This window comes from Hoplias malabaricus, chromosome 9 (assembly GCF_029633855.1).
Source record: "Hoplias malabaricus isolate fHopMal1 chromosome 9, fHopMal1.hap1, whole genome shotgun sequence".
NCBI lineage: Eukaryota > Metazoa > Chordata > Actinopteri > Characiformes > Erythrinidae > Hoplias > Hoplias malabaricus.
This window is the reverse complement of record NC_089808.1, coordinates 24665444-24690424: the sequence shown is the minus strand read 5'-3', so window position 1 is coordinate 24690424 and position 24981 is coordinate 24665444. Positions and strand designations below refer to the sequence as shown.

The 24981-nt window shown below is 47.4% G+C and overlaps 1 protein-coding gene across 2 annotated transcripts in view; it reads right to left on the bottom strand.

Annotated features, from left to right (window-relative positions):
• The window catches only part of kmt2cb (lysine (K)-specific methyltransferase 2Cb), a 93119-nt gene that overhangs the window by 4778 nt on the left and 63360 nt on the right, over positions 1-24981 (bottom strand). For both annotated transcript variants that reach the window (XM_066681806.1, XM_066681807.1), the window contains 31 exons: positions 24813-24917; positions 24501-24548; positions 22999-23121; positions 22874-22906; positions 21795-21932; positions 21544-21688; positions 20393-20631; positions 20219-20292; positions 19613-19819; positions 16148-17965; positions 14752-15068; positions 12972-14494; positions 12723-12834; positions 12033-12105; positions 11868-11931; positions 11522-11754; positions 9450-11000; positions 8697-8897; positions 7981-8151; positions 7632-7773; positions 7361-7508; positions 6495-6673; positions 6252-6388; positions 4971-5220; positions 3342-3472; positions 2965-3063; positions 2130-2404; positions 1496-1604; positions 617-1400; positions 345-481; positions 136-266 (listed from right to left, as the gene is read on the bottom strand). In XM_066681806.1, the coding sequence (XP_066537903.1) occupies positions 136-266; positions 345-481; positions 617-1400; positions 1496-1604; positions 2130-2404; positions 2965-3063; positions 3342-3472; positions 4971-5220; positions 6252-6388; positions 6495-6673; positions 7361-7508; positions 7632-7773; positions 7981-8151; positions 8697-8897; positions 9450-11000; positions 11522-11754; positions 11868-11931; positions 12033-12105; positions 12723-12834; positions 12972-14494; positions 14752-15068; positions 16148-17965; positions 19613-19819; positions 20219-20292; positions 20393-20631; positions 21544-21688; positions 21795-21932; positions 22874-22906; positions 22999-23121; positions 24501-24548; positions 24813-24917 (9697 nt within the window). The remainder of the gene's footprint in view (positions 1-135; positions 267-344; positions 482-616; positions 1401-1495; positions 1605-2129; positions 2405-2964; positions 3064-3341; positions 3473-4970; positions 5221-6251; positions 6389-6494; positions 6674-7360; positions 7509-7631; positions 7774-7980; positions 8152-8696; positions 8898-9449; positions 11001-11521; positions 11755-11867; positions 11932-12032; positions 12106-12722; positions 12835-12971; positions 14495-14751; positions 15069-16147; positions 17966-19612; positions 19820-20218; positions 20293-20392; positions 20632-21543; positions 21689-21794; positions 21933-22873; positions 22907-22998; positions 23122-24500; positions 24549-24812; positions 24918-24981) is intronic.

Here is a 24981-nt window from a genome sequence, read left to right as displayed (position 1 = left end):
ACATTAGGGCAGTCATGGGCAAAACAGATTTAGTACAGACACATCCAGGCCACTAAGCGTCACTATTACAGCTGTTTCATCTATGAGATGAAATCTATGGAGATAACGAATGCTCTAAAACACTCGGACCCTGACCTTTGGCTCTGTGGGAACTTGCGTATCTCGGACCGGGCACATCCCGAGGAGTTGATGCAGAGAGGGAGCTCCAGCATTGGGTTCCGGCCGTAACGGAAGCGGTACCTCGAACAAGCCTCGACGCCCGGGAGCTGGAAGGCAGGAAAACGGCATTAATGCTGGGTACAATGTGGAAGAGTATAGTGCATTCAGAGAGCGAGTGTTTTTACCGATTCAGCAATGCGAGCGACCACAGACGAGGTCAGTCCGAACAGGTCCTCTCCTTTTAGATACACCGGGAACAGCCTCAGCATCCCGGTCTCGGCTCTCCGCTCCGCCACTGACCCCAGGACCTTATCCCACACTCCTACAACAACAACAACAACAACCACACAAGCCAAGAGCTAGTGAGAGAAGTCACACTGCTGCATTTTCTTACTTATTCAACAAATTTTTAAGAGATAAACGGAGGGATTAAAGGCGTGGTGACGAGCTGCTGTACCTTTAGCGGAGGAATCTGTGAGCAGCAGGTCATCGTAGCCCCGCTCCATGACTCTGATGCTGAACTCTGGCATTCCCTGGTGCTCCTCCACGGAGCACACATAGCGACAGCGGCGCTGGCCATGCCTCATGCTCCAGTACAGGCGGCTAGCCTCGTACCCTGGAGGGTAGATGGCCGTAGCGGAGTGGAAGTGAGGCAGCAGGGCCCGGGGCAGTTGACCCATGGTGTGGAAAAGAAGGCTGCCCACTCGGAAGGTGTGTCCAAGCTCCGGATGCTGCACAGCAGAGGCCAGCTGCCGGAGTTCGTCCCTCTGGACGTAAACGCGGCGAAAGACAGAGAAGCAGCGCAGCACTTGCTGGTCCAGGTGCAGTCCGGCGGCGCTGTTGCTGGAGCCGCCTCGGGGCCGGTGCTGGTGGCACAGCATGGTCTTGTCCTTGAAGAAGGTGCAGCCGGCCTGGAGGGCGCAGGTGAAATGGTACACGTTGAGGCAGCGGAGCCGGTGGCAGCCACTCGTGGCTCCCAGTCGCTGACAGAAAGCACAGGACAGGGTGGACCCTCTCTGCCGCGCCACCTCCACGTTAATGAGCGCGCCTGCCTGCGTCTCGTAAACCTCTGATGACCACAGGGCGCAGTTGAGGTGGACCCAGGTGTCCAGGTCCAGGTTTAGGAGGCGAGCCGCTCCGTCCGTCAGACCGTCTCCTTCCTGCTGACAGAAGCAGCAGCGCCGGCGATCTCTGGATGAGGGGCAGGGGCGCAGGGACGAGCGCAAATGCTGCAGGGGGTCCTTCAGAAAAGAGCAAAGAGGATATACTTATGATCCATTAACACTAAACAGAATATTAACATCATTCCATAGTTGCTTTCAGAAGTGTAATATACCTCTTCAGGCTCCAGAAGCACAGCCTTTGGTGCCGAGACCTGGACTGTCCACTTCCGCCAGCGGAGCCCCTTCCAGCGCTTGCCGTGGTGCCATGGCTTGTCATTAGGCCTAAGTGATGAAACAAAGGATAAAAATTATAAACTGAGGCACAGAAATACTTTAAAACATATCTCTACACTCTATATTTTGTTGTTGTCTTTGTAGTTATATATTCAGAACCATATATATTTATACGGCATAGAGAAGTGGATATTAGTACGGTGTGTAACACACTGAAACCCCAATCTCACACAGCGCCTCCTCCCCCAGCCTCGGGAGGTTGGACAGGAAAACCTGCTTCCTTCTTTTCACCAGCTCATCTGCTTCTTTTCAAAACTGTTCACATTGGAGAAGGCAAACTGCCCAGATGTGTCACATCAGCTGAAAGATAGCTAGCAACAGGGGCAGTGATGGTAAAAAGAGGGGGCCATCCGACCCTCCCAGAAAGCAAGGACTCGTGGCTTTGGACAGGTGAGGCATTCAATGTAATTGAATAAGTGAGTGACAAGCCTGTTCCATGAAGTGCTTCACATCTCATAAAATGAAACTCGCGGTAACACATATATAAATTTTGGGCCCTCTGGCTTGCCGTACTTGTCGTCTGTATGGTTCTGGGAGCGAGGCTTGAGCTTCACGGTGACTTTGAGATGCGCCTCGGTGCTGGTCTCCGTCTTCACTGTCTCCGTTTTCACAGGCTCTGAGGAGGGGGGAGAAGCGGGAGCGAGGTGGCTGGGCGAGGGGGACGAGGGTTTGGACTGAAGCTGGGCCAGACAGTGGACATCCAGGGAAGACATGTTGTTGCTGTACTGGTGCTGGGCTTTGGACGGATTCTCTTTCACGGATTTATCTGAAAGAAGGGCCACAGGCGCCTGGGGAAACACAGAAAAATGTGAGGAGTTATCTTTAGAGAAACAACAGAAGTACTATCACCATATACTAGTCGTTGTGGGTTTGAGATTTGCTTCTTTATAAACCACAGCGTTACAATAACCACTTTTTAAAGTAGCAATCCGTCATTTTCTCCAGTGACTTCTTTTTATGTTATGACACAGATTTATAGTTATACTGACACCTAGTGGCCCTGAAGCATCAAAAATTCTGTAATATACCTGTTTTGTACATGTCCTGCTAACACCCCCCACCCCGCGGTGAAAAAGCAGTTTGATCCTTCATTACATTTTATAGAAAAATAGATATTATTTTTATCATTATTATCATAAATATGATAAATATTTTCTGCAGTTAAAGTTACTCATAGCTCCTGGTTCCACCATCTTAACCGACAGAAGGCAACCTGGGCTTGATTATCTGTAGCAGGTGTGCTGCAGGAACTAAAATAGAAAAGCAGGCAGAGGGGAACAGGCTGAAAATGTGGACTGGCCACGAGTAGGGTCTGGAGTGGAGAGCTGAAAGAGAGAGACAGACTCACCTTAGTGTCCACGTTGGCTTTGGCCTGAGTAGATGAGTGCAGGATGAGGCAGCTGTGGCTGCAGAACACCAGCTCTCCATCAGAACTCGGTTGAGGATCCTGTGGGAGAAAAACAGATGGGTCGAAAGCATTAAGTATTTTTTGGGAACGGTTGAGAATAAAATGCTAATATTAAAAGGAAAACGTAATATGTCAATAACAAAAATCATAACTTGGCAAGAATGAAGTGCAAATATTTACAGAGTGAAATCATTTCAATTAAAAAACTAAAATGAAATCCATCATTCACTGGATGCACTTTCACTGTGAGAAAGAGCACCCTCTGGTGGTAGGTAAAGATGCTACATTTCTGAACGAAAGCGTAAATAGAAACCTACTTGTGCTTTGTTTTGTTGATCTTTGGTGGGTTTCTTCACTCCGTTCCCAAGTACGACCACTTTACACTGACGACACCACTGTGGCTTCGGGCCTGGGCTCCCCGGACCCTCATGGTACTGCTGCCTGCCCCCTAGTGGACCAGAGGAACAAATACAGCAGCAACGTATTATATCTTGAGTCTCCACAATTTGTACTGATGGGAGGAAAACAAGCCGCCCTCCAGCGTAAATGGTGTTTAGTCTTGTTAGCGCATGTGTGTGTTTGTGTGTTATAAGGTGTATCCTAAAAGGAGAAGCAGTGCATCAAGGATGAGGAACACGTAGGAAAACGGTCCTGTCTTTGTATTAGTTGCTTTGCTGGAACCCCTGTAAAGTACGCTCTGTTCCAATTAGCACCATATTCCCTACATAGTGGACTTCACAGATTTATAAAACTATACTATTACACCACTACACTGTGCCCTACATAGTATAGAGGAAGATATTTGAGATTCAGACCTAGTGGTGTTGTGGTGTAACTGCAGAGTGATGTATAAACGCTCACAATGGTGTAGGGCACTTGCACTTTTTAGTGGAAGTCAGTGTAAAAAGATTTGATTCAGAGTAATTTTGGAGCATTTCTATTGGTTTCTTCGTCATGATAGTTACACACAGTGTGAAGAACAGCAGCTGAATAGTAAACCAAACATTCACAAACACAGAGATACAGTACGTACACTGATAGTAATAACATGCTCCCATTTTTATGGCTTTTAATGCACCACAGCGCGGGGATTAAAGTGCCTATCTGTCACTGTGACACAGATAAACAAACTGGAGCTGGCCAGGATCCTTACTACATTTCATTAGCCTCTCTAATCGCCGGAGGAATCAATAACAGCTCTCCGTCAGCACCTGAGCCACACAGCGCTCCCGCTCAAAGAAATAATGATGCGCTTCATTAGCAAACATCGTTAAAATGGATAATCATAGGTGCCAATGACGGGGGGAAACAATCAGAGGCAGCCTGCTGTCACCCACTACGTCCAGAGCCATCGCTCCTCTCAGTCACACAGACGTAGGCTGTTATTCTAGCGCTGACCCACTCATTCACGGTGTAAATTCAGCTTTCTCTGTAATCAGCTTCTCGGGTCTTGCCGGATCGGAGGCTCGTATTTAATCTACAAGCTTTCCAAATCCTCTGGAGCGGGTTGTGGGATCAGGTTCCCAGACACAGACCGAGCCTCGAACTCTGCTCAATGGAGATTCACGTTTTTTGAAGGGGCGGGCCCTAAAACAACATCACGATATTTCAATGTATTTTGGTGATAGTGATATTATTGGAAATAAAAAAAAAAACCCACTTTTATTTATATGCTGTCACAGCTCAGACCCTGGAGGTTGTGGGTTCGAATCCCACTCCGGGTGACTGTCTGTGAGGAGTGTGGTGTGTTCTCCTCGTGTCTGTGTGGGTTTCCTCCAGGTGCTCCGGTTTCCTCCCACAGTCCAAAAACACACGTTGGTAGGTGGATTGGTAGGTGTGAATGTGTGTGTTTGTGTGTTGCGCCCTGTGAAGGAGTGGTGCCCCCTCCAGGGTATGTTCCTGTCAATGTTTAACTGTTTAAAGCAACAAAAAGTGGAGTAACTCACTCTTGTCAGGGCTAAGATGCCTTTGCTCCTGATATTGTTTAAAACGTCCCTGAGATCCTGTGCTTTTTCCATGTTGATCTAGCTCTGCCGCCGCGCGGCCCTGCAGCATCCCGGAAGCCGAAGGCCTTGGCTCCTGGCCTTTCTGGGCCCCCAGAGCAGCGTGGGGCCACGGCCCACTGCTCACTTCGTAACTGCTGGGGATCTTCACCCGGATGAGGTCAGCGATGGCGGCCACAACGTCAGTGATGTTCTGAAACAAGAAAACAAAGGCCTGAGTGTTTACAATTCTACGGAAACTCCAAGGATTGATTACAGACAAATTATTTATAAATAGATTTAATTCAGGTTTCATTCACGGTGTCAGATTTTCAGTGTCTCTAAAGAAAATGAGGGGATTCAAAAATCAATGTGATGAATTTTGGAAGCTTCTGATTGGTCTACTGCCAAATTAATTAGAATTAGAATCACTTTATTGGCCACTGTGCTGCACACAGAGGAATTTGTTGTCCGCGTTGAACCCAAGCCGTGCAGTGTAACGGTGCAGTTTACACACACACACTAGGGACAGTGAGCACACATGCCCAGAGCGGTGGGTAGCCCTAGCCACGGCACCTGGGGAGTCATGACCTGCTGGCTCAGGGGATCGAAAAGGCAACCTTCTGGTTACACGCCCAGTTCCCTAACCACCAGGATACGATGGTTAATAGTTTGTGTGCCCTATTCTCTATACAGGTGGCTTTTTTTGGGTTCCATCATTTTATACACTAGCAGACAGTGAATACCCATAATCCCCACAGCGTCGTTTTGTAAAAATCCGCATGAGGTAGTGTCCAGAAACATTCACTACCCTCCCTATAACAGGACCCTATTATAGTGTATAATGTAGGGAAGAGTGAGTAGGGAGCCAATAGCCCCTAATGGGTCTAACCCCAGCGGGATGATGATCCTATGGGCTGAACTGAAAATGAACCAAGTTGAGCGGATGAAGGCAGATCTGTCCGAATGAGGCAGGTTCTGGTATTAAAGTCCACCGAGAATCTGATATAGCCATGAAACGGACATGGCTGTGCAAACCTTTAAAGTCTTCCGCCCAGGTGTCTGTATATTTTTAGCCTCAGATTTACCTGGGGTAACTATCCTTGCTTTTACTGTATGGTAATGTTAAAGCTCCTGAAATCTAAACACAGTGTAAAGGGCAGCTTTAAATGATGTAAAAATTCACAGAATGCAGCAGTCTCTGTGTCTGATTAGACAGCAGTGCACAGACCACACTTTCCTCACCTCAGCTGCCGCCGGTTTGAGCGTTATCGCTATGGAAACGAGGCCCGAGCCAGAGCCGTTCTGCGCCACTCCAAACGGAGAACCGAAGAAAACTGACGAAGGCTCAGTCTTGATATTGCACAGCTTAGTCTCGGAGCCTGCGGAGGGAAGATGGGAGCAGAAACAGAGCGCTGTTAATGAACTGTGTACATTTCCTTGTGCTGTACTTTTCTCTGAGCAAATGATTTGAGTAAACTTTCCTACCTTTCCCTCTAGAGGTGGGGAACATGGGCATGACCGGAGAAAGAGCCGGAGACGGAGGCTCCTGTTTGACCCGTGAGAGATCCGGATAGCGGCTGATTTCCATCCCCACCACACTCTCCGGAGAAGAGGAGGGGACGAAACTGTCTGGAGTGTCTCTGTCCTCACAGTGCTCCTGACCCCTGCAGAAACAAGCAGAGAAAACAGTGAAGGGGGCTGGACAATTATTAGCGCCCAAAGAAAACCATAGATATTAGCATGTCCTCCTTTAAACTCTATGATTCCCAGTGTATTATCTGAGTTTAATGTAGTTGGCCTTTACTTCAGAACGAGCAGAAAACAGCACGAGGAGCAGCTGATGTCTCGGGACTTAGCTGTAAACTTACAGTTCCACATTAAAAAAAAGATGCAATTACATTTATTTAAGGTAGAACTGGATGTTTTGAACAGAACTCTGCAGGACGAGAATCTGAACTGAGCTCCATATCACAGAAGAGTGAGGAGAGGGGGATAATCTCTGATTGTGGAACTCTTCTGAAAGAGAATGAGGCCCTAAATGTAACTAAAGTCCAGCAGCTCCTCTGATATCACTGCAGACTGGTGCAGAACTGCTACAGAGCGGCACTAGTCGCCTGGGAATGAAGCGCTGCTCTGTTTTATTTGTGTTCTGATGACGTATCAGGGTCTTGAAGGGTCGTATGGTAGGGGGAGATTTAACCACTGCACCCTGTAACTCAGCTCCAAGGGGCGAGAGGACACTCAGAAACAAAGGAGAAGGGTAGGTCTTAATCAAATTTTATTTCATGTTGCATCTATATAATTAATGAATGGCCACTGAGGAGGCCTGTGTGTGCTTGTGCTGTACTGACCTGATTTCCTCCTGGTTGTTGTGAGGAGGAGTGGGTAATGAAGCTGGAACATCCACAGTTTTTGGGCCATGAGCCAGAGCTCGTGCGAAGAGCTCCTCCTCCGTCTTAAACGGCACGTGCAGTGGACGAGGAGGAAGCACCTTGGTCACTGTGGGAAGAGGGTAGTGTTGTGAGAGCAGAAGGCAGGTAATAAACTCAAGTTAATGGAAAACAATTCCAGAAATGCAGACACAAGGTTTATGATATTTTACACTACATGATGGGCCCTCACCGTCATGGCTGCTGATGACAGCGGCTTTGCCGGCGAGTTCCTCTGTGGTGGCGAAGCCGTTGAGGAGTTTCTGTCGGGCCACAGGGGGTGGAGTAGGGGGCAGCGAAGCCGGAGGAGTCGGGGGGTTACTAAGATTATTTTGCTGTGGAGAGAAGAGAGGGGAAAACATGAGTCACAAAGGCCTTCCTGCTTCATTGAGCGTGTGTCCACATTAATTTACAAGTGGGGAAAGTACTTTGCCTCTCGGTGACGCCAGGCTCGATGTGAGTAATAACAACACAATAATTCTTTCCAATAAAACAGCCGTGAACTCCCCCTGCTGGAGGGAACGCCTGCGGCTCAGACTCACTTTGTAAATGAGCTGCGAGTAATAATCAGACATCCCGTCCAGAGAGGCGCTTCCAAAAGTTCCTGACAGCTGGCTCTCTCCGTCCAGCTGCCCGCCACCGTAGGGCACGAAGTGGGCAAAGTTTACCCCGACCAAGGGCTCCATCAGGGGCAGGAGGGTCAGCTGCAGCTGCTGAGGGAGAGAGACGGAGAGAGACTATTAAAATCAATATTAACATTAAACATTGTTAAAAATCTGAAGAGGGAGGGTTTTATGGGAGGAAGAGAGATAGTACAAGTAGAAGAGAGAGAGCTAGAACGAGAGCTAAAGCACGAGAGAGTCATTGAGAGAAAGAGGGACCAAGAGAAAGATCAAGACAGAGGGAGACTGCGAGAGAGCCAGTGTGAGAAAGAGCAAAGAAGAGCAAAGGGAGAGAAAGAGAGAGTGAATGAGTGACCAAAGGAGGCAGAGCAGGAGATAAACAGAGAGAGAGAGGAAGAGAAAGAGAAAGATAGACATGATTGTTAGATAAAGAGAAGCGGATCAGGAGTCTGGAGAGACGGACTCTAGAGGTCCCACTTTAATTAATACGGAGACACGACGTCTTCATCTGTTCAACACGAGCGTTTCATATCATATAAAGAGCTACCAGCCTTTTCAGAGAAAAGGTTTTATTTAAACCCGAGTTTAATCACGAGCCACTTTCTTCACTAACACCTAGCGCAGGGAAGAGTCACCTGTTTCAGATTAGTCATTCCTGGCTCTGTGGACGTGTACGGCACCTGTCTCTCATCTTCCTCCTTCTTCCTCTTCTTGGTGCGAGGGGCTGGGCGGTCTCCGCTCTTGGGCGTCCTCTTGTTCCTCTGTTTCTTCTTCTCGTCTGACAGTAAGCAGCCAGAGAAATCGGGATGACCGGACAGCTGGCTGTCGGAGTATGTCTGTTAAAATGACAAGCGAAAATCTCGTAAAGGGTTATGGCTGTGATCCAAGGGGTGTTGTGTCTCCCTCAGGGGTGAATAGACGTAATTTTGTCCCCACTAAACTTGTAAAAACAAATAATGAAACTGAGACACATCAAAGTACAGCTGTAACATCAGTAAAAGAGCAACGGCACCTTCAGGGGGCACCAGTGAGTACCTGTTTGTTTATTTTAGCGTAAACAGACTAATCAATTCAAGCCCCAGATGTTTGGTTTCTTCAGTTTAGGAAACATGTCCTTACTTTGTCAAAACGTGTGTCAGTGTGCACTGTTGGACTGTGTTGAGTTGAACTGCAAAAAACCCTTTAACTCACGCAGTATGACAGTGCACAACCCCCCAAACACACACCCCACGGTAATACCGTATACCGTGTTAATATTTTGATACCACCCATCCCCTTTACACAACACACATCATAAAATGAAAAATCAAAGCAGGTGAAAGTTTGAATTCCAATTTCACATTACACAAAAAACCTTTTGATCCATTGGAAACTTTGCTTTAACTCACCACAGTGCTGTCTATAGAGCTCTGCCTCAGGAGAACCTTGCTGTCCATGGAGGTCTCCTCCTCCGATCTCAAGCTGTCCTCAGACTTCTGGTGGGGCAACACATGTGGAGGAGTGCCCTTGTTTTTCAGGAGGTGTTTGAGAAGCTCATTTCCAGCTTCTCCCCTTGAGCTGCTGGCTGGGCTCTGGCCTGCAGGATGTGGCGACAAGCCTTCCTTCTCCCCTTCCACCTTCACCATGCCCAGGCCTATGTCGGTTCCCTTTGGTCCATGGCAGTCGCTGGCCTCTATCCTCTCCAGTTTGATGTTGCTTAAGATGCGGTCCTGGATGTCCTGATGGGACATGGTCATCTCCGCAACTCCTCCACAGCTTCCTTCTGAGAGCTGCCTCTCCAGCTCCGAGTGAGGCTGGCTGCTCTGGGAGCCTGGGGTGGAAGATCCAGGCTGGGAGGTCTCACACATCTCATGGTCACCAAAGAGGAGAGGATTTCTCGTGGGTGTAGATGATGTGTCGGAAACGCAGGGCGTCAGAGGAGCAGTCAGGTCAGAGTGGGGAGTGGACGGTTCCCTTAAAGACTCTGCATCGTCGTCCTTCTTCTTCTTGCGGCTCCGTTTCTTCTTGCCCTTCTCCTCCGGGATAATATTGGAGTAGAGCTGAATCAGGGATGGACCAGAGCCTGGGAAGTTTGGAGGCAAGGGCATTGTTGACTCTACCCCAAAAGGATGTCTTTGCCCTGGGTTCTGAGGTCCCATATTTGGGCCAGGGAACCTCTGAGGTCTTGGCTGCCCCTGCATGAAGTTAGGCCCACCATGTGATATCTGGTTTTCCAGCCCATATCTTGGTCTTATGTCTTGAGGGAAGGGCCCATTCCCCATCATGGGCCCTGAAGGAGGTCCTCCCATTCCTGGCTGCTGGGGGAAGCCTGGTCCTTGCATTTGCTGCGGAGATCTATGAGGCTGCATGAAGTCCTGAGGCAGGTTCTGGTTGTAGAAAGGCATTTGCGAGAGAGCCCTCATGTTCCCGTCTTGGCCGAGGAGGCCTTGCTGCTGCTGCTGCTCCATTTCCATGCGCTGTTTCATGCGCTGTCTCTCCACCTCCTTCATCAACTGCACCCTCTGCCTTTCCTGCTGTTCCCTCAGTCTTTCCTTCCTTTCTCGCTCCTGGAAACCTTCACTGAACGGATTGGTGTCGTCAAAATTCACGTGAGGAGATTCTCCACTGGACTGCCCTTGGCCAGGTCTGGGTAAAGCTGGCTGGAGAGGCTGCCCTTGTATCATCTGAGGGGGGATCACACCTGGCATCTGGGGTCCGACATGGCCTGGAGCTCCAGGGTGCCATCCCGGCATGCTGGGAACGCTCGGCTGGCCGGGATGGAGCTGCATGGGCATGGCGGGACCCATCAAAGGTTGGTTCATAGGGCCCGGTGGCACCATGCCTGGATGGCCCTGCATGGGCAGCATGCCAGGCATCATCTGAGGCTGCATGACACCCTGCTGCTGCTTGACTCTGTACTCCTCTATCAGCTCGGCATGCTCTTTCTGCTGTTTCCGGATCTGCGGGACAGTGGGAAAAGCGCAAGTGTAACGAGAAACAGCAGTGGTATTCAGGGAGGATCATGGTGAACTTTCTAGGAGAAGACAAATCTGCTGAAATTACCATCTAGACATAATTTGTAGAATTGTCTTTATAAACAAGCGGAATAATCTTCCGGTGGTGTAATATGGTCTTCATTACACTGTATTTTAAAAACTGCACAGGCACAGCCAACTCTGCACACAAACAGACACCCAGGGTCTCTCTGGCCCTTCATACTCATCAGCATCTCTTCTCCAAGTGGTACTCACTGAGAGTACAGGTGGGAATCAGAGAGCATCTGAAGATACCATATTCCCACAATACTTCCCTGAGGAAGTAACCAGCGCACGGCCAAAGGCAAAGCTTTATAGAGCCCCCTAGGTCTGACCTTGGGCCACAGTACAGATCTGAGGTGAGAAATTACTTTATGAAGAGTGCACCGTCATTATTAAAAGCCATGTATTTTTATATTCTATTTTTTTAAATATTTATGCATCACCTGCTCCAGTTGCTTCTGCACCACACCCTGCTGCTCCGTCACATGTTTCAGCTGCTCAGCATCCTCCTCAGGGAACTCCCTCCCTGCTTTCTTAGCTGTCCTTTGCTTAGCAGACAGGGCCTTCTTGGATTTCCGGTGGGCTCCGATCTGCTCTTCCAAAAACTTCTGCTGCATCTGAAGGAGCTTCTGCGTCTCCCTGAGCCAGTCTTCGTATTGAACTTTCTGGGCCTCATCTGAGAAAGACAGAACAGACTTTATAAACTGACCGTAGACTTGTGGAAACGCGCAATCATTAATGAGACATCTACAAACCAGATATCTGTACCTACACTAGAAGAACACTTACTGGTAAAACCCTGACCAAAATTTGGAGGACTGGGTCTTGTCATATATGCCGCCAGCTTGCCATCCTAAAGAAAAAAAAAAAAAAAAAAAAAAAAAAAAAATTATAATCAGAATGGTTTACTTCATTTAATTCTCAAAGTTAAACCAAATGAGAATCAAATCGCACCTGTGCCACTGCTGGCGAGGGAGGAACATCTGGAGCTTGTGGGCCCTGCACTTGTTGAGGAGGCACTGGGAATCTGAAAAAAAAGATAGAACAGAGAGAAAGAACAAGACATAGATTTAAAGATTGAAAACCAAAGATAAAATATTTCTTTCAGGATATTTCTTCTCCACAGTGGAACATAGTTCTGTTTCTTAATGAAACGTGCTTTAGTTTAAAACCCCACAGCAGTGTTCTCCCCCTGTTTAAACAGACCTGTTCAGAATGCCAGCTTTCAGCACCTGTTCCTTTAAATGATGATGAGCCGCTTGCTGTTCACCCCGACTCCGAGCGCACAGCAGCGAGTTGTTTTGGCAGAAGGTTTTTTAAGCTGTTTTTTGGTCGGTTTTTACTCAGTGCTCTTATTTCTCTGCGCTCGTTTTTCGCTCATTTTGCTGCATTTAACCTCGTCTTTCTGCTCTCACATAAATGCGGGTGATTGGACAGACTGAGACGAGGGGGTGGGGCCATTCTAAAGTCACTGCATTTGATGTCAGAAGCAGAGCAGAATCAGAACGGCTTTATCCTGTGTTTTCTGAGCATACAGAAGACTGACTGGGGTATTGTTTCACAGTGTGTTGGTTGGGAGACAATCTATACACCCAACAGTTTTTTTATTTTGTTTATAATATATTGGCCTGGAGATATACTTACTTATTCACGACCACTGGAGACATTCCCATGTTGTTCTGAACCATCACTTTATTGATTCCCTTCAAGGCTACCATCTTTGCTTTCATGATGGGGTCAGTAATGGCATCAAAATCTAAAAAAAAAACATATATATGCATGTTTTTTTCCTTCTGGATAGTAACACCATGCATGTGTTACACAATATACAGTACACAGTGTGTTCTAATTGATGACAACCTTAACTTACATTTGTTATAGGCTCATATTTACCTATGTTAGGGAAGAAGGAGTCACTGGAGCGCTGTCTGATCATGGCTTGCATCTGCTTCTGCTGTTGCTGTTCTTGCCTCTCTTGATCCAAAAGGTCTTGCAAGAGAAGCGGCTGTTCCTCCAGCAGCAGAGGTCGATTCTGCTGCCCCTGCGGATCCACTCCAAACAGGGGACCTGAGGACTGGTCCTGAAGGGCTGCTGGGATGTCTAAAGGATCTTCTCCATGGGAAGAAGCCAATGACGGGTCTACAGCCACGTCTCCTTGTCCCAGCAGAGTGGAACAAAGTCCAGGTTCCTGAAGTTTGCTTTGAGCCACAGGTTGACCATTGTTGTCTTGTTTACATGGTTCATGATCTGAAGGAACATTGACCAGTAAACTGGAGAGCACTGGAGTTGCATCAGGGTGAAGACCAGCTTTTGGAATCTGTGAACTGGCATCAACACCTCCGTAGCCTTCCTGATTACCACCTAGAGAATCGTGTGCTTGATTTTGGCAAGATGACTCTTGAGAGGGACCTTCTTTGAACTCGGTTTTAATATCTCCTTCTGCCTTCAAGGGTCCTGGATCCTGAGAGCCCTCTTTTTTGATGTGGCCTGGCGACAGCTCTGGTTTGCCCCCACTCTTCCCTTCTACAGATGTGGCATTGGAAGGCAAGGAAGTGTGATCTGCATCAGGTTTTGTCTCCATCTGTGACTTCTGGATGTCCGAACTTTCAGCGTGGTCATCCATGGGGTCATTAAGATCCAAATCCTCGCTGAGGTCCAGATCAGCATCAGCGTAGGCAATGATATCAAACTTTCCAGATGTCAGGAAGATTTCATCAAGGTGCAAATCGTTGGTCTCCAGATCCAGATCTTTTCCATCATCCGCGTCCAGATTCAGGTTCTCTAAATCTGTATCTACAAGGTCCTTGACCTCCACATCTTCTAGGTCTTTCACAGCTGATTCATCTGCATCCATCTTGTCCTCAGTCCCCTCATTCGGGGGTAAGGGAACCTCACTGTTGTGCCCTGCTGATGGCGTAGGGAAGGCTGATGAAGAAGGACTGCTGAAAGTCTCATTTGACGCGGGCTGGCTCATTGATCTCACGAGTGGATGCTGAGGATGTCCAGCTCTGGGCTGATGCAAGCCGTCCATACCGACTGTCCCCTGCACTTCCTGAGTTTGATTAATAATAAGATCCACTGGTTTAAGCCCCTGGTTGGCCGGAAATCCCATGTCTTGCCCAGTCATGAAACCAGGAAGCCGTTGAGGGTGCGTTACAGGACCTGCAAAGGGAAGCCGCAGTCTGGCTTCAGGAGGCCTGTGCCTGAGCTCTATAAAAGGTTGCCCCATGATGTTGTGCTGCTGCATGTGCATGCCTCGAGGTGGCAAAGGCTGGAGTCCCATGGGGTTGCCCCCTAAGGACTTCCCCAGATCAATAGATGTGGATCTTCTCATCTGTGGATGAGCTTCCATCATCGAGTCCTGCATGTGATGGGGTCTCAAGCCTGGTCCTTGAACACCAGGAGGGAAACCCATCCTATGAGCCATAAGAGACGTTACATGATTATCAAGAAGGATATTGATATAGGTTATTAAAGCAACACTAGGTAGGGTTTCGGCAGGTAGTGTCCAACCTGCCTACAAAAGTTACATAGCGCGGTTTCTGCAGTTCTGAGCCCCAAAGAAGTAAAGACAGAAGCTCTAAACTTTTACAGCTGTATTTCTAAGGTAAAAATACTACCTAGTGATGCTTTAAAGTATCATAGTACGGATCTAACATCCTAGTATACCCACCTAGGTCCTGGTTGCCTGATGTTATTAGTTTCCCCAGGAAACTGGGGTTTTGGAAACTGGCCATCAGGGAAAGGCCCTCGTGGATCTCCTGGATATGGCCCGTGGAACCTCTGAGGGCTCCTCACAGCACCAGGTCCCGGATAGGGTGGAGGTGGTCGACTGAAAACCTCACTCGGCTGCTGGCCTTGATTTTCCTGGCTCCAGTGTTGGGGAGTGCCAGGAGGAACGCTGACAGGCTGCTCCTGGGCGCTCTTCTCTTGACGGATGGCACTTTTCTGCTGCTGCTGTCGAAGGAGCAGCTCTCGAATACGCTGCCGCTGTGAAGAGAACGACAAAGGAATTGACAGAATTCAATAACCTGTGCTTTATTACATATATTAAGATGCATCTGTAACGTAATGACTACCTCTTAATGCATCTAGAAACGCAGTTTATGAAGTGGCACCAGAGATATTAAATTACACAATGAATAAACACCATGCTGAAACAAGCAAGTCGTGCTGGAATGAAAATGGAACTTCTTTAACTGATCGTGCCATGCTCTGATTCAACACAGTGAACGACTCCGGAATCGACCCCCGCAAGGTCAGACACGGGGCAGGTGTGTGTTGGGTTGTTCGCTACCAAAAAACACGACCCCTTTCCCATAGAACACCACAACTATGAGTTATCCAGCTCAATTTTTGAGGAGGTTGAGACAGCAGACCCATTTCAGGCTGAAATGATTCAAGAAACACTAAATGGGATTCACACGAACACTTTGACTGGCCGTGCAAACTCTGCAGGACCCTCGACTGGACTGAAAGGGTTAAGAAAGGTTTCTGCCTAAACTGACGCCTTGTAAGGTGATAATAGAAAGTTAAGTTAGATAGTGCTGGACGATACGACCAAAATGTATATCACAATATATTTCTTAATTTTCAGTCGATACAATATAATTCCGATAATGATACGAACAATAAAAAAGCCACAGAAAAATGGCCACAAACTAAATGCAGCACGACATCACCCTCAAACAACCACCTCTCAGCTTTGTCAATATTAATATTTTGAACTAATTTTAAAATCGAGTGCTGAACTGACGACAATACCCTCTAATGACCAGTCAGTGACAGATGCTGTAAATAATGTGCACTGAAATATCGTTATTGAAGATAAGAGTTCAGAAATCCACCATCCAATCAACTCTCAATGGATACAAATCACGTCCCGCCCACATCACACCTCGCCGAATCACCCTCTTAACTGAGATTTTCATTTCAGCTTATCTTTGAAGTGTTCAACACTTCTAGAAATTAATAAACAATAGGCACCACTGAACATCCCTTTGTGTCCCATTTTCCAGACCTTGGATCATGAATCTCAAATCTCAAAATGGTTCAGCATGTTCTGGTACCTGTCTCAGTCGTTCTTCAGCCTCAGCAAGTGGCACGGTCTGCACTTCAGTGCTGGGCTGCCCCATTGCTACTGCACTGTGCACCAAAGCTTGCTGTTCTCTGCTCTCTGGACCCGGAGGGTGAGGGTTCATGGGCGTCTGCTCAAATGGGTCATGAACTGGGGTCTGGCTCGGCTGACTGGACGGTGACCGGGACACGCTGTTCTCTTCTGCCATACCAGGGTGTCGTGGAGTTTGAGATGCCTGTAGCGCGGCACTGGCAAAGGCATCCTGCATCAGTGCCTGAGGAGGTGAAAACGAATCCTGACCAGCCATAGATCCGGGTCTTATTCCCTGTCCTGCACCGCCAGGGTGAGGGGTCCTGGGAGGTTGCACGTATTGATCGGTCTGCGGATGATGGTCCGATCCCATTGGCCGAACCATTCCCGGAGGGTGATTAAATGGATCCTGGCTCCTTTGGAAGGGTTGGGACTTGAGGAACCTCTCTGGTACGCCTGGGTGTGGTGTCCCGGGAGGCTGTGCGTAAGGATCCATCGACATTGGCGACAGTATGCGATTTTGTGACTGAATTTGCTGGGGGGGTTGGTTCATGATGGCAGGATGAGGAGAGGCAGACTGGTGAGAGAATGGTTCAGGGTCATGGGGTCTGGGTGTTCCAGGCATTCGCGCATACGGGTTAGAATAAGGAGTCTGGGAAAAGGGGTCGCACTGAGAGTAATCAGGCCTTGGGGTGGAGGGGGCACGTGCATATGGATTCCCAGCAGGCTGATTCGCCATTTGACCAGGCTGAGAAAAAGGGTGGGCCTGAGGCTGCCGTGGGATCCTCGCTTGACTCTCAAAGCTGTCACCCATGGCAGGATGTGGGGTAAGTGGGGGATGGGCATACGGGTCATTCTGCTGGCTCTGGGCAAACACCTCTGCAGAGCGAGGAGGCATCATTGGTCTTTCAAAGGGGTCCCCACTTGGTCGTCTTGGATGCATTCCTGCATTCGCCTCCTGAGATTGAGGTGGAGGCATAGGGGTTTTGAAGAGCTGAACTGAGCCGGACTCGTTGCTTCCAGGGATAGGAGCGAGAAGGGGGCGAGCATAAGGGTCTGAAAGGATCATCCTGCCTTGAGGCATTCGTGGATAAGCTTCCTTTCTTACAGCCGCCCTGGAAAACGGATCATGTCCCGGGGAGCCAATTAAGTGCCTCCCTTCCATAGCTGGACCAGCCCTTGGCGGACACATAGGCTTGAGGAAGGGGTCTGTTGGACCCGCTGGCCTTGGTGTGTCTGGAGGCTTGGCATATGGGTCAATGTTGAGTGCTGTTGGGGAACCAATGGATTCATGAACGGATGAAGTCTTCCCACGTTCCTCGGACAGACTCCGAGGCGATTTCCCAGATTCAGAGTTCCGACGAGCAGAAGCCGGGCCACTTGGCGGTGGTCTTGGTGTTCCCACCATTTTGGTGTAAGGATCCCAAGGTGAAGACGGTCTCGAGCCAGAAGAACCAGGAGAGAACATCTGTGGGGACTGTGGCTGGGATCCTGATGAAGGCGGGGGAGGATGAGGACGCAGAAAGACATCATCTGGAGAGCCTGCAGTGGGGGTTCCAGGAAGCTGCGGCTTAGAGAACCCATTCTTGGAGCTGGGCTGTGGAGGGGAAGTGTTCTCGTTGCTGGACTGTGAAGAGCCTGGGCTATGGAGGCTGCAAGAAATGTCGAGTTCTCCCTTGACATGCTGCTGCTGCTGCTGTTGAAGCTGCTCGTTCTTCACCTGTTCAAGTTTTTGCGTAGCTTCAATTTTGGCTTGTTGTTTACTCTTCTGCCTCATTTGCTGCAAAATAAAGAGACATCTGTTTAGATACTCTTTGGTGAATTTTTAAAAGCGTTACAATTTTAACTACAATATTCACAATTTAAATCCAATAACATATTTTATAAAATTCTGAGGATGTTTCCTCACCATGCGCTGCTCTCAAAACCGCTCTAATGTGTTTACAGAGCCCCAGTGTCTGTAAATGGGTAAAAAAACAAAGTGTCTGGGTCCGGTAGGCTAGGCTTTATCTCTCTGCTCACAGCAGAGAAATGCCATCTGGAAGTTTTTAGACAACGGAGAGACTCCAAACGCTGAAAATCACCAATTGAGATGAGGATGTTGCTCTATTCCTGCTCCATAGGAGGGTAACACTGACTTATTTTTGCTGTTTCGGATAACTTACGGTGGAAATGTCTCCAAACTCTGGAGACGGCTAACTGCATTAGTGACAGTGCTATAAAACTAAACAACTCAAGTTACATGAGATTCTGTGTGAATTCACAGGGTAGGTGAATTGGCTTCTGTAATAACTGTCCTGGTTTGTGAGTTAATGAGTGTGAATGTGTGTGTGCCCAGATATGGATTGGCGCTCTGTCCTGGGTGAAATCCTAGTGCCCGATGCAGTCCTCCAGGTGGACGGTCGTTTCTGGTTGAGAGTACGCTGTGCGCATTTGGCTGCCGCTTCTCGCCAGTGTGTGTGTGTGAATTGAGCGTTCTGAGCAGTGTACATTGTAAAGCGTCCTTGGGTGTCTAGAAAGGCGCTATATAAGTGTAACGATAAATTCATTCTTATAGACAACTTAAACTTCTGGTTTTCTCCTCTAACACACCATTCCACCTTAAAAGACACATCTTACAGGAAGCTTATAGAATCACTCTGTTTAGGCACAGAGAAATAAACTGACCACCGAGTCTGTCTACTTCATTAAAAGCCTATAGTCTGGCGAATTCATCGCTCTTAAAAGCTGTGATTTTACTGCCTCATTATCATAATGTCTTCATCATCATCATCTCATTACTCCCAGCTGGTGAACAGCAGACTTCCAAATGGGTTGTTGCTACAGATTTTGGAGACTTTGCAAACACATATTGTTGCTTTTAAGATTGCTTTGCTCATACACTGCATTTGTGTCATGATTAAAGGTTACCTCTACAGTGTGTTCAAACCAGGCATGTGGTTGGTGTGTTTATGAATTTAACAGAGTAAATACTCTCCCCCTGCTTTGGTCCAAACCCCATGAGTCCCACAGCAGCATTTTCCCCCCTGTCTAAACAGCCCTGTTCAGAACGCCCGATTTCAGCGCCTGTTCCCTTAAAATGATCATGAGCCGCTCGCTGTTCACCCCGACCCCGAGCACACAGCAGCGAGGAGCAAGGAGCAGAAGCAGTTTTTTTTTCTTTTTTTGGTCGGTTCTCTTTCTTCTCTGTTTTTACTCAGTGCTCTTATTTCTCAGCGCTCATTGTGTCTGTTTTCTAACTGTGTCGTTTAAACTTGTCTTTGTGCTCTAACATAAATGCGGGTCCAGCTCTAGGATTGGACAGACTCAGACGAGGGGGCGAGGCCATTCTAAAGTCTCTGAACTTGACGCCAGAAGCAGAATCAGAACAACTCGCTTGCAAACATCATGGCACTGAAATATATTTCACCCCGTAGTGCAGACTTACCTGTCTCATCTTCCACTCCTGCTCCTGTTCAGATTCCTTGTGCTTGAGGGTGTCCTTAAAGAGAAGTTCAGGGTCGAGGGGTGGGATGGCAGGATCGAACACTTCCAAAACCTGAGAGACCTGGGGCGGCTGCTGCCTCTTAATGGTTTCATTAGACATTTGGACTTTGTTGATGCGGAGGGCAGCCCTGTTATCACGGGCCTTTTGCTGTAAGAGACACAGACATACATTTTTAGTTCTGAAACAGCACAGGATCTGACTTTAGGTTAAACATGTTTAAGACTCTGTGGACACCAGCATTTCTTCTGAAACTAAGGGCATTAATCAGGAGTTTTTGCTGTAGTAGCAAATTTTACTTTCCTGGGAATACATTCTCACACTATACAAATTAATTACTGTAAACATGAGAAAATTAGTGATGTCAAGTGCTAATGTTGGATGATTAGTTAATTCCAGCTCATCCCAAACATATACTATATAGTTCCACTATGTAATAAACAGTGGTCCCTATGCTGTGGCGTTTTATACACATTGCCAATGACCAATAACTGTTGGACACAGTGGCCTCAGGCTCATTTGCAGCTGCTCCAGAGTGTCATATCTTACCACATAGGGAGCCCGGTCTTGTGAACTCGCTTTCCTCCACAGCTTCGCGATCTGTTTTACCCGTGTTTGCCAATCTGTGAAATACACGTAGGATTAAAATGTTCAGTAATCAAAATGCTTCATAAAATTGTGATGGAAATGACCAAACAGTGGGACGAGCGAGTTTTAACACACCTGGATATTCCTCTTTAAGGTTGGGGAAGTTGACGTTGGTGTACAGGACTGGGGCCACCGTGGCCAGTTCTCCGAGCGTCTCCTCTTTCTCCCACTTTAACGTGCTTTTCTGAGCCGTGGATAAAGAGTCCCCCTCTGCTTCTGGGACAGGGGTGGGAGGAGGGGCAGAAGCTGGACCTGGACCAGTGGCTGACCATGGGCCAGCTGCATCCTGAGCCATCTGACTGAACTTCCTCTCCCTGTTCAATAAAGAAAGTGTACACTCGTGAGTGCCAGGACGTTCACAAAGGAGATAACGAAAGCAAGGCCATGACAAATCTGAATTTATGTCTGAAACAAACACAAAAGTTACTTCATAACCGGGGCTATATATTTTAACCTAGTCGCCTTATATACGGCAGTTTACTATATCTACAAGGTTTTTATTTCTCTCTCACAAATAAACAGGCTTTTTTTTTGCTACTGGGCTTATTAAAGCAACACTAGGTAAGAGTTGGTATTTTTGCTCCTGGGCGCCCCCCTACATTTGCAGAGTGTAATTCACTTTCACGATCATGAAATCAAGGGGGAGGAAAAGTTACATAGTGCAGTTTCTGCAGTGCTGGGCCTGGATTAGCAAAAACAGAGGCTCTATTCTCCCTATTACAGCTCAGTGATGCATCACAATGATTTTGAAGTTGTAATTTTACAGCAAAATTACTACTTAATGTTGTTTGAAAAGTGCTAGTCTATATCACACCTTTAAAACGCTAATAGAGCAGCAAACACCTCATTTGAATGCAAAGATACAGTGGAATAATACAGCTCATCCTGACCAGAGAATAAAGTCACCCTCTGTATGTGTTGTCCTTTGCTCTTTGGTTGCATACTTTGGCTAAAATATGCTAAAAACAGTTAATTACTGATTGCTTACTGGCTGTATCCTCCACTCCCTTATCTTTGCTAAAGGCCGTGCAGTAACAACACCCCATTTCTCTTCAGCAGATTACATTTCACACATGGACTCCAAGTGCTGCTTTTAATTTTCCTCCTGTGAATTTACATATTCCTTTTCTGTTCCTTGATTAAGGCCAATGGTTTACATTGATATTATTATCTTGATGAACAATGGCTTTGGAACTGACACCGACAGTAAAGTGCGGGATGCCCACCTCAGATTGTCAGAAAAAGGCATGCGTTGCATGGGAGGGAAGTTCCGAGGCATGTTGGGTCCTGCTCCAGGAGGCATCTGTGACGGAGAGAACTGCTGATTGGGTGCCATCAGACCATTCATGACTGGAATCCGGGGAAACATTCCTACATCAAACGAAAAGCATTTTACGCATAATTATGACTCTTTTGAAACGAATACAGTGTTAACCCTGTGTAAAAGGTGGGGCTAGGTGGGGCTAGGTGGACATACCTGAGCTGAGCTGGGAGGGCGGCAGTCCAGAGCCCTGGGGCCCGTGTAGATGGTGAGTTCCCTGGCTTTGATGAGTCACCTGAGTGCTTGGACTTAATACGGCGGTGAACAAATCTTCCACATCCTTCCCCTCCAGCTCTGTGAGGAGACACCCGGGTTTATATTAATGTTATATACTTTACATGTGTACAGTTAGAGTAATTTCCCAGAGGTGGAGATTTTTGAAATGGCAAAACATAGCTTTTGAAAAACGCTGACTACACACAGGGCATCTGTCCCTCACTCCCTCTACAGTGAACTACATCAGTCACAAATTACACTGTACACACACAGCTCCTCGCTCCCTCTACAGTGAACTACATCAGTCACAAACTACACTGTACACACACAGCTCCTCGCTCCCTCTACAGTGAACTACATCAGTCATAAACTACACTGTACACACAAAGCTCCTCACTCCCTCTACAGTGAACTACATCAGTCACAAACTACACTGTACACACACAGCTCCTCACTCCCTCTACAGTGAACTACATCAGTCATAAACTACACTGTACACACAGCTCCTCACTCCCTCTACAGTAAACTACATCAGTCATAAACTACACTGTACACACACAGCTCCTCGTGCCCTCTACAGTGAACTACATCAGTCAAAAACTACACAGTACACACACAGCTCCTCGCTCCCTCTACAGTGAACTACATCAGTCATAAACTATACTGTACACACACAGACAGCACTAGAGTTCAGATTCACACAGATGAATAAATAGAAATGATGTGTGTTAGAAATGTATACTGCACTGTTAAGATCTAGATTCAGTCGTTTCAGGACATGTGTAATGCACTACAGAGGGAGGATGGAGTGATTTGGGATTAAACCTCTGTTTCTCAGGCTCTTTGTGGTGTTTTGGACTGGACTGGTGTGATAATGCAACCATTTTCATATTTCTCTTGACAAGGATATTTTCAAAAATAAAGGGAAGAAAATCTGTTTACAAAATATGCAGAATGGGGGCTAAGTCTAATTAAAACTAAGCTGGACAGTGGACAGTGGACAGTAGAATAAGGCATACCTGGGATTTTGTAGAGCTTGCTCAAAATGGACTCTGTAAGGACAAGAGAGCAGCTGTTAGCAATGCCTCAGCACACAACCCCAAGCCTGATGTGTGACTGCGAGGAAACCTGGCTGTTTACTGACCGTCTGTGACCATCTTGTCCAGTTCGGGGCTGAGGATGCCGTCCAGGGGCTCGTCCGCTCGTCCAGAGTGAGGCTGAGCGGAGGCTGAAGATTCTTCAGTGAGAGGAGTGACGTCCAGTCCAGCTGAGGGATGAGAAGGACATGTGGTAATAAACTAAAAAAGATTCTTAATTCAGTAACACAGGATGGTGTTATTTTTATTACACAGACTTAACATTAGCCCGATTGATTGTAGCCTCATGGATTACAAGTTTTAGGGGCTTCTTTTGGTTTTGCAGCAGTTAATAATACAAAATAAAAGTCCCGACTGGGCAAGATTATTTAAGGTGGGAGGGTGGGTGTGTTCTCAACAAAAAACTGGGGGCCCTGGAGGGACAAGCTTGAATATGTCTGAGCATCGATTATTAATTTGTGCACAGGGACTAACTGTGAACTTGAAATAAGAAGTGGAAAGCCTGAACAATGCTGGGTGACCAAGCTTCTTTCATGTTTTTGGACACACACCAGGTTTAGCTCCTGCTGCAGTGGGTTCTGATTAGCTCTGATTAAGACAACTGGAAAAACCTTGAGCTGAATTACATAACGCACTGACCATGTGACAGGCAGCCACCAAACCAGCCAATCAGAACCCTCCTTCCAAACGTGCACTGACAGGAACCTGGACATGAAAACCGAGGGAGGCTGGTTTTGTGCTCAACTCAAGGCTGAGTCCATGTGATGAGCCTCTCTATTCAGAGCCAAGGACTTCTGGAGCTTTCTGCAGAGCAGCAGGACTGTTCCTCCCACTGTGGCCTGGAAAAGGCCACTGCTCTTCTACAGAACTCCCTGGGCTTTCAGGGCCAGGCTTTTTGAAAAGAGAGAGAACGGATCGAGCTGTGCAATACGCCTGTGTTAATCGTAGGTGAGTGAGGACGGAGGGTTTAAAGAAGAGCTCAAAATTCATCTTTAAAATATTATAGCTGTCCAAAGAAAAATATATATATATCTCAGTGTTTGTGGATGTTTAGTTTACTGCATCATCTGAACGCAGCAACTGTCCTTCACACTGTGGGAATCTCATGATGAATGGACAAATAGAAACGCTCCAAAATTACTCTTCCATTGAGAGTTAATTAGGATTTGTCCAGTTACCGTTTTGGAGAAAGGTTTTTTTTATTGAACAGTGACAATATATATTTGCTGGACATCTGCAGTCGCTGGGGGTGTCTAACTGCCCCGTCTGCAGTCTGTAGTTGCTGGGTGTGTCTGCAAGTGCCCCCTAAAGAGGTTAACCCCTAAAACCCCTTTGAGTGGAGACTTTACCCCGTTTAAACAGGGGCTCTCTCTATTGCTCAATGCTTCAGTAACGAGGCCATGGTACGAGAGCGAGAATATCCAAAGACCATCAAGAACAGCAAACCCCTAGTGAAGAACTAGTGAAATGGCCTGAAGGGTAAAAGGAAAACACAGACATGCAAGTAAGAAGCTGGAGAGAAAAATGAGTTGGGCGCAGGGGCTCTTACCAAATGGAGAGGGAGAGCAGTCAACCTGGAAAGGGCAAAAATCAAGACCTACAGGGACCCAAACCAAACACAATGAGTGATCAGAGCCAGAACCAAATCAGAAATGACAGTGAGAGAGAGAGAGGAAAGAAACAACCGTTATGCTGATTAACTTAAAAATGAATCTGATGTAGCTTCAGAAATCTTAATGCTGAATGTCATAAAGGCATGCCAGTACAGAACCCAAAACACTGACGCCTCCGAGTCGAGGTGAGGTGAGCGAGAGGCTGAGAATGAATTCAAAGATGACGTTTGGGGTTAATGAGGGCCTACCGGACTCCTCTGACTGTTTGCCCATGTCGTCAGACAGCATCCCCAGCAGCTCGGTGTCTGATTTCAGCACCTCGGACAGATCCACCAGTGGTTCCTCTGAACTCCCTGTCAGGAGAATGACGGAACGGGAGATAAGGTTACAGTGCAAAGGGGACACTGGTAGTGCTTT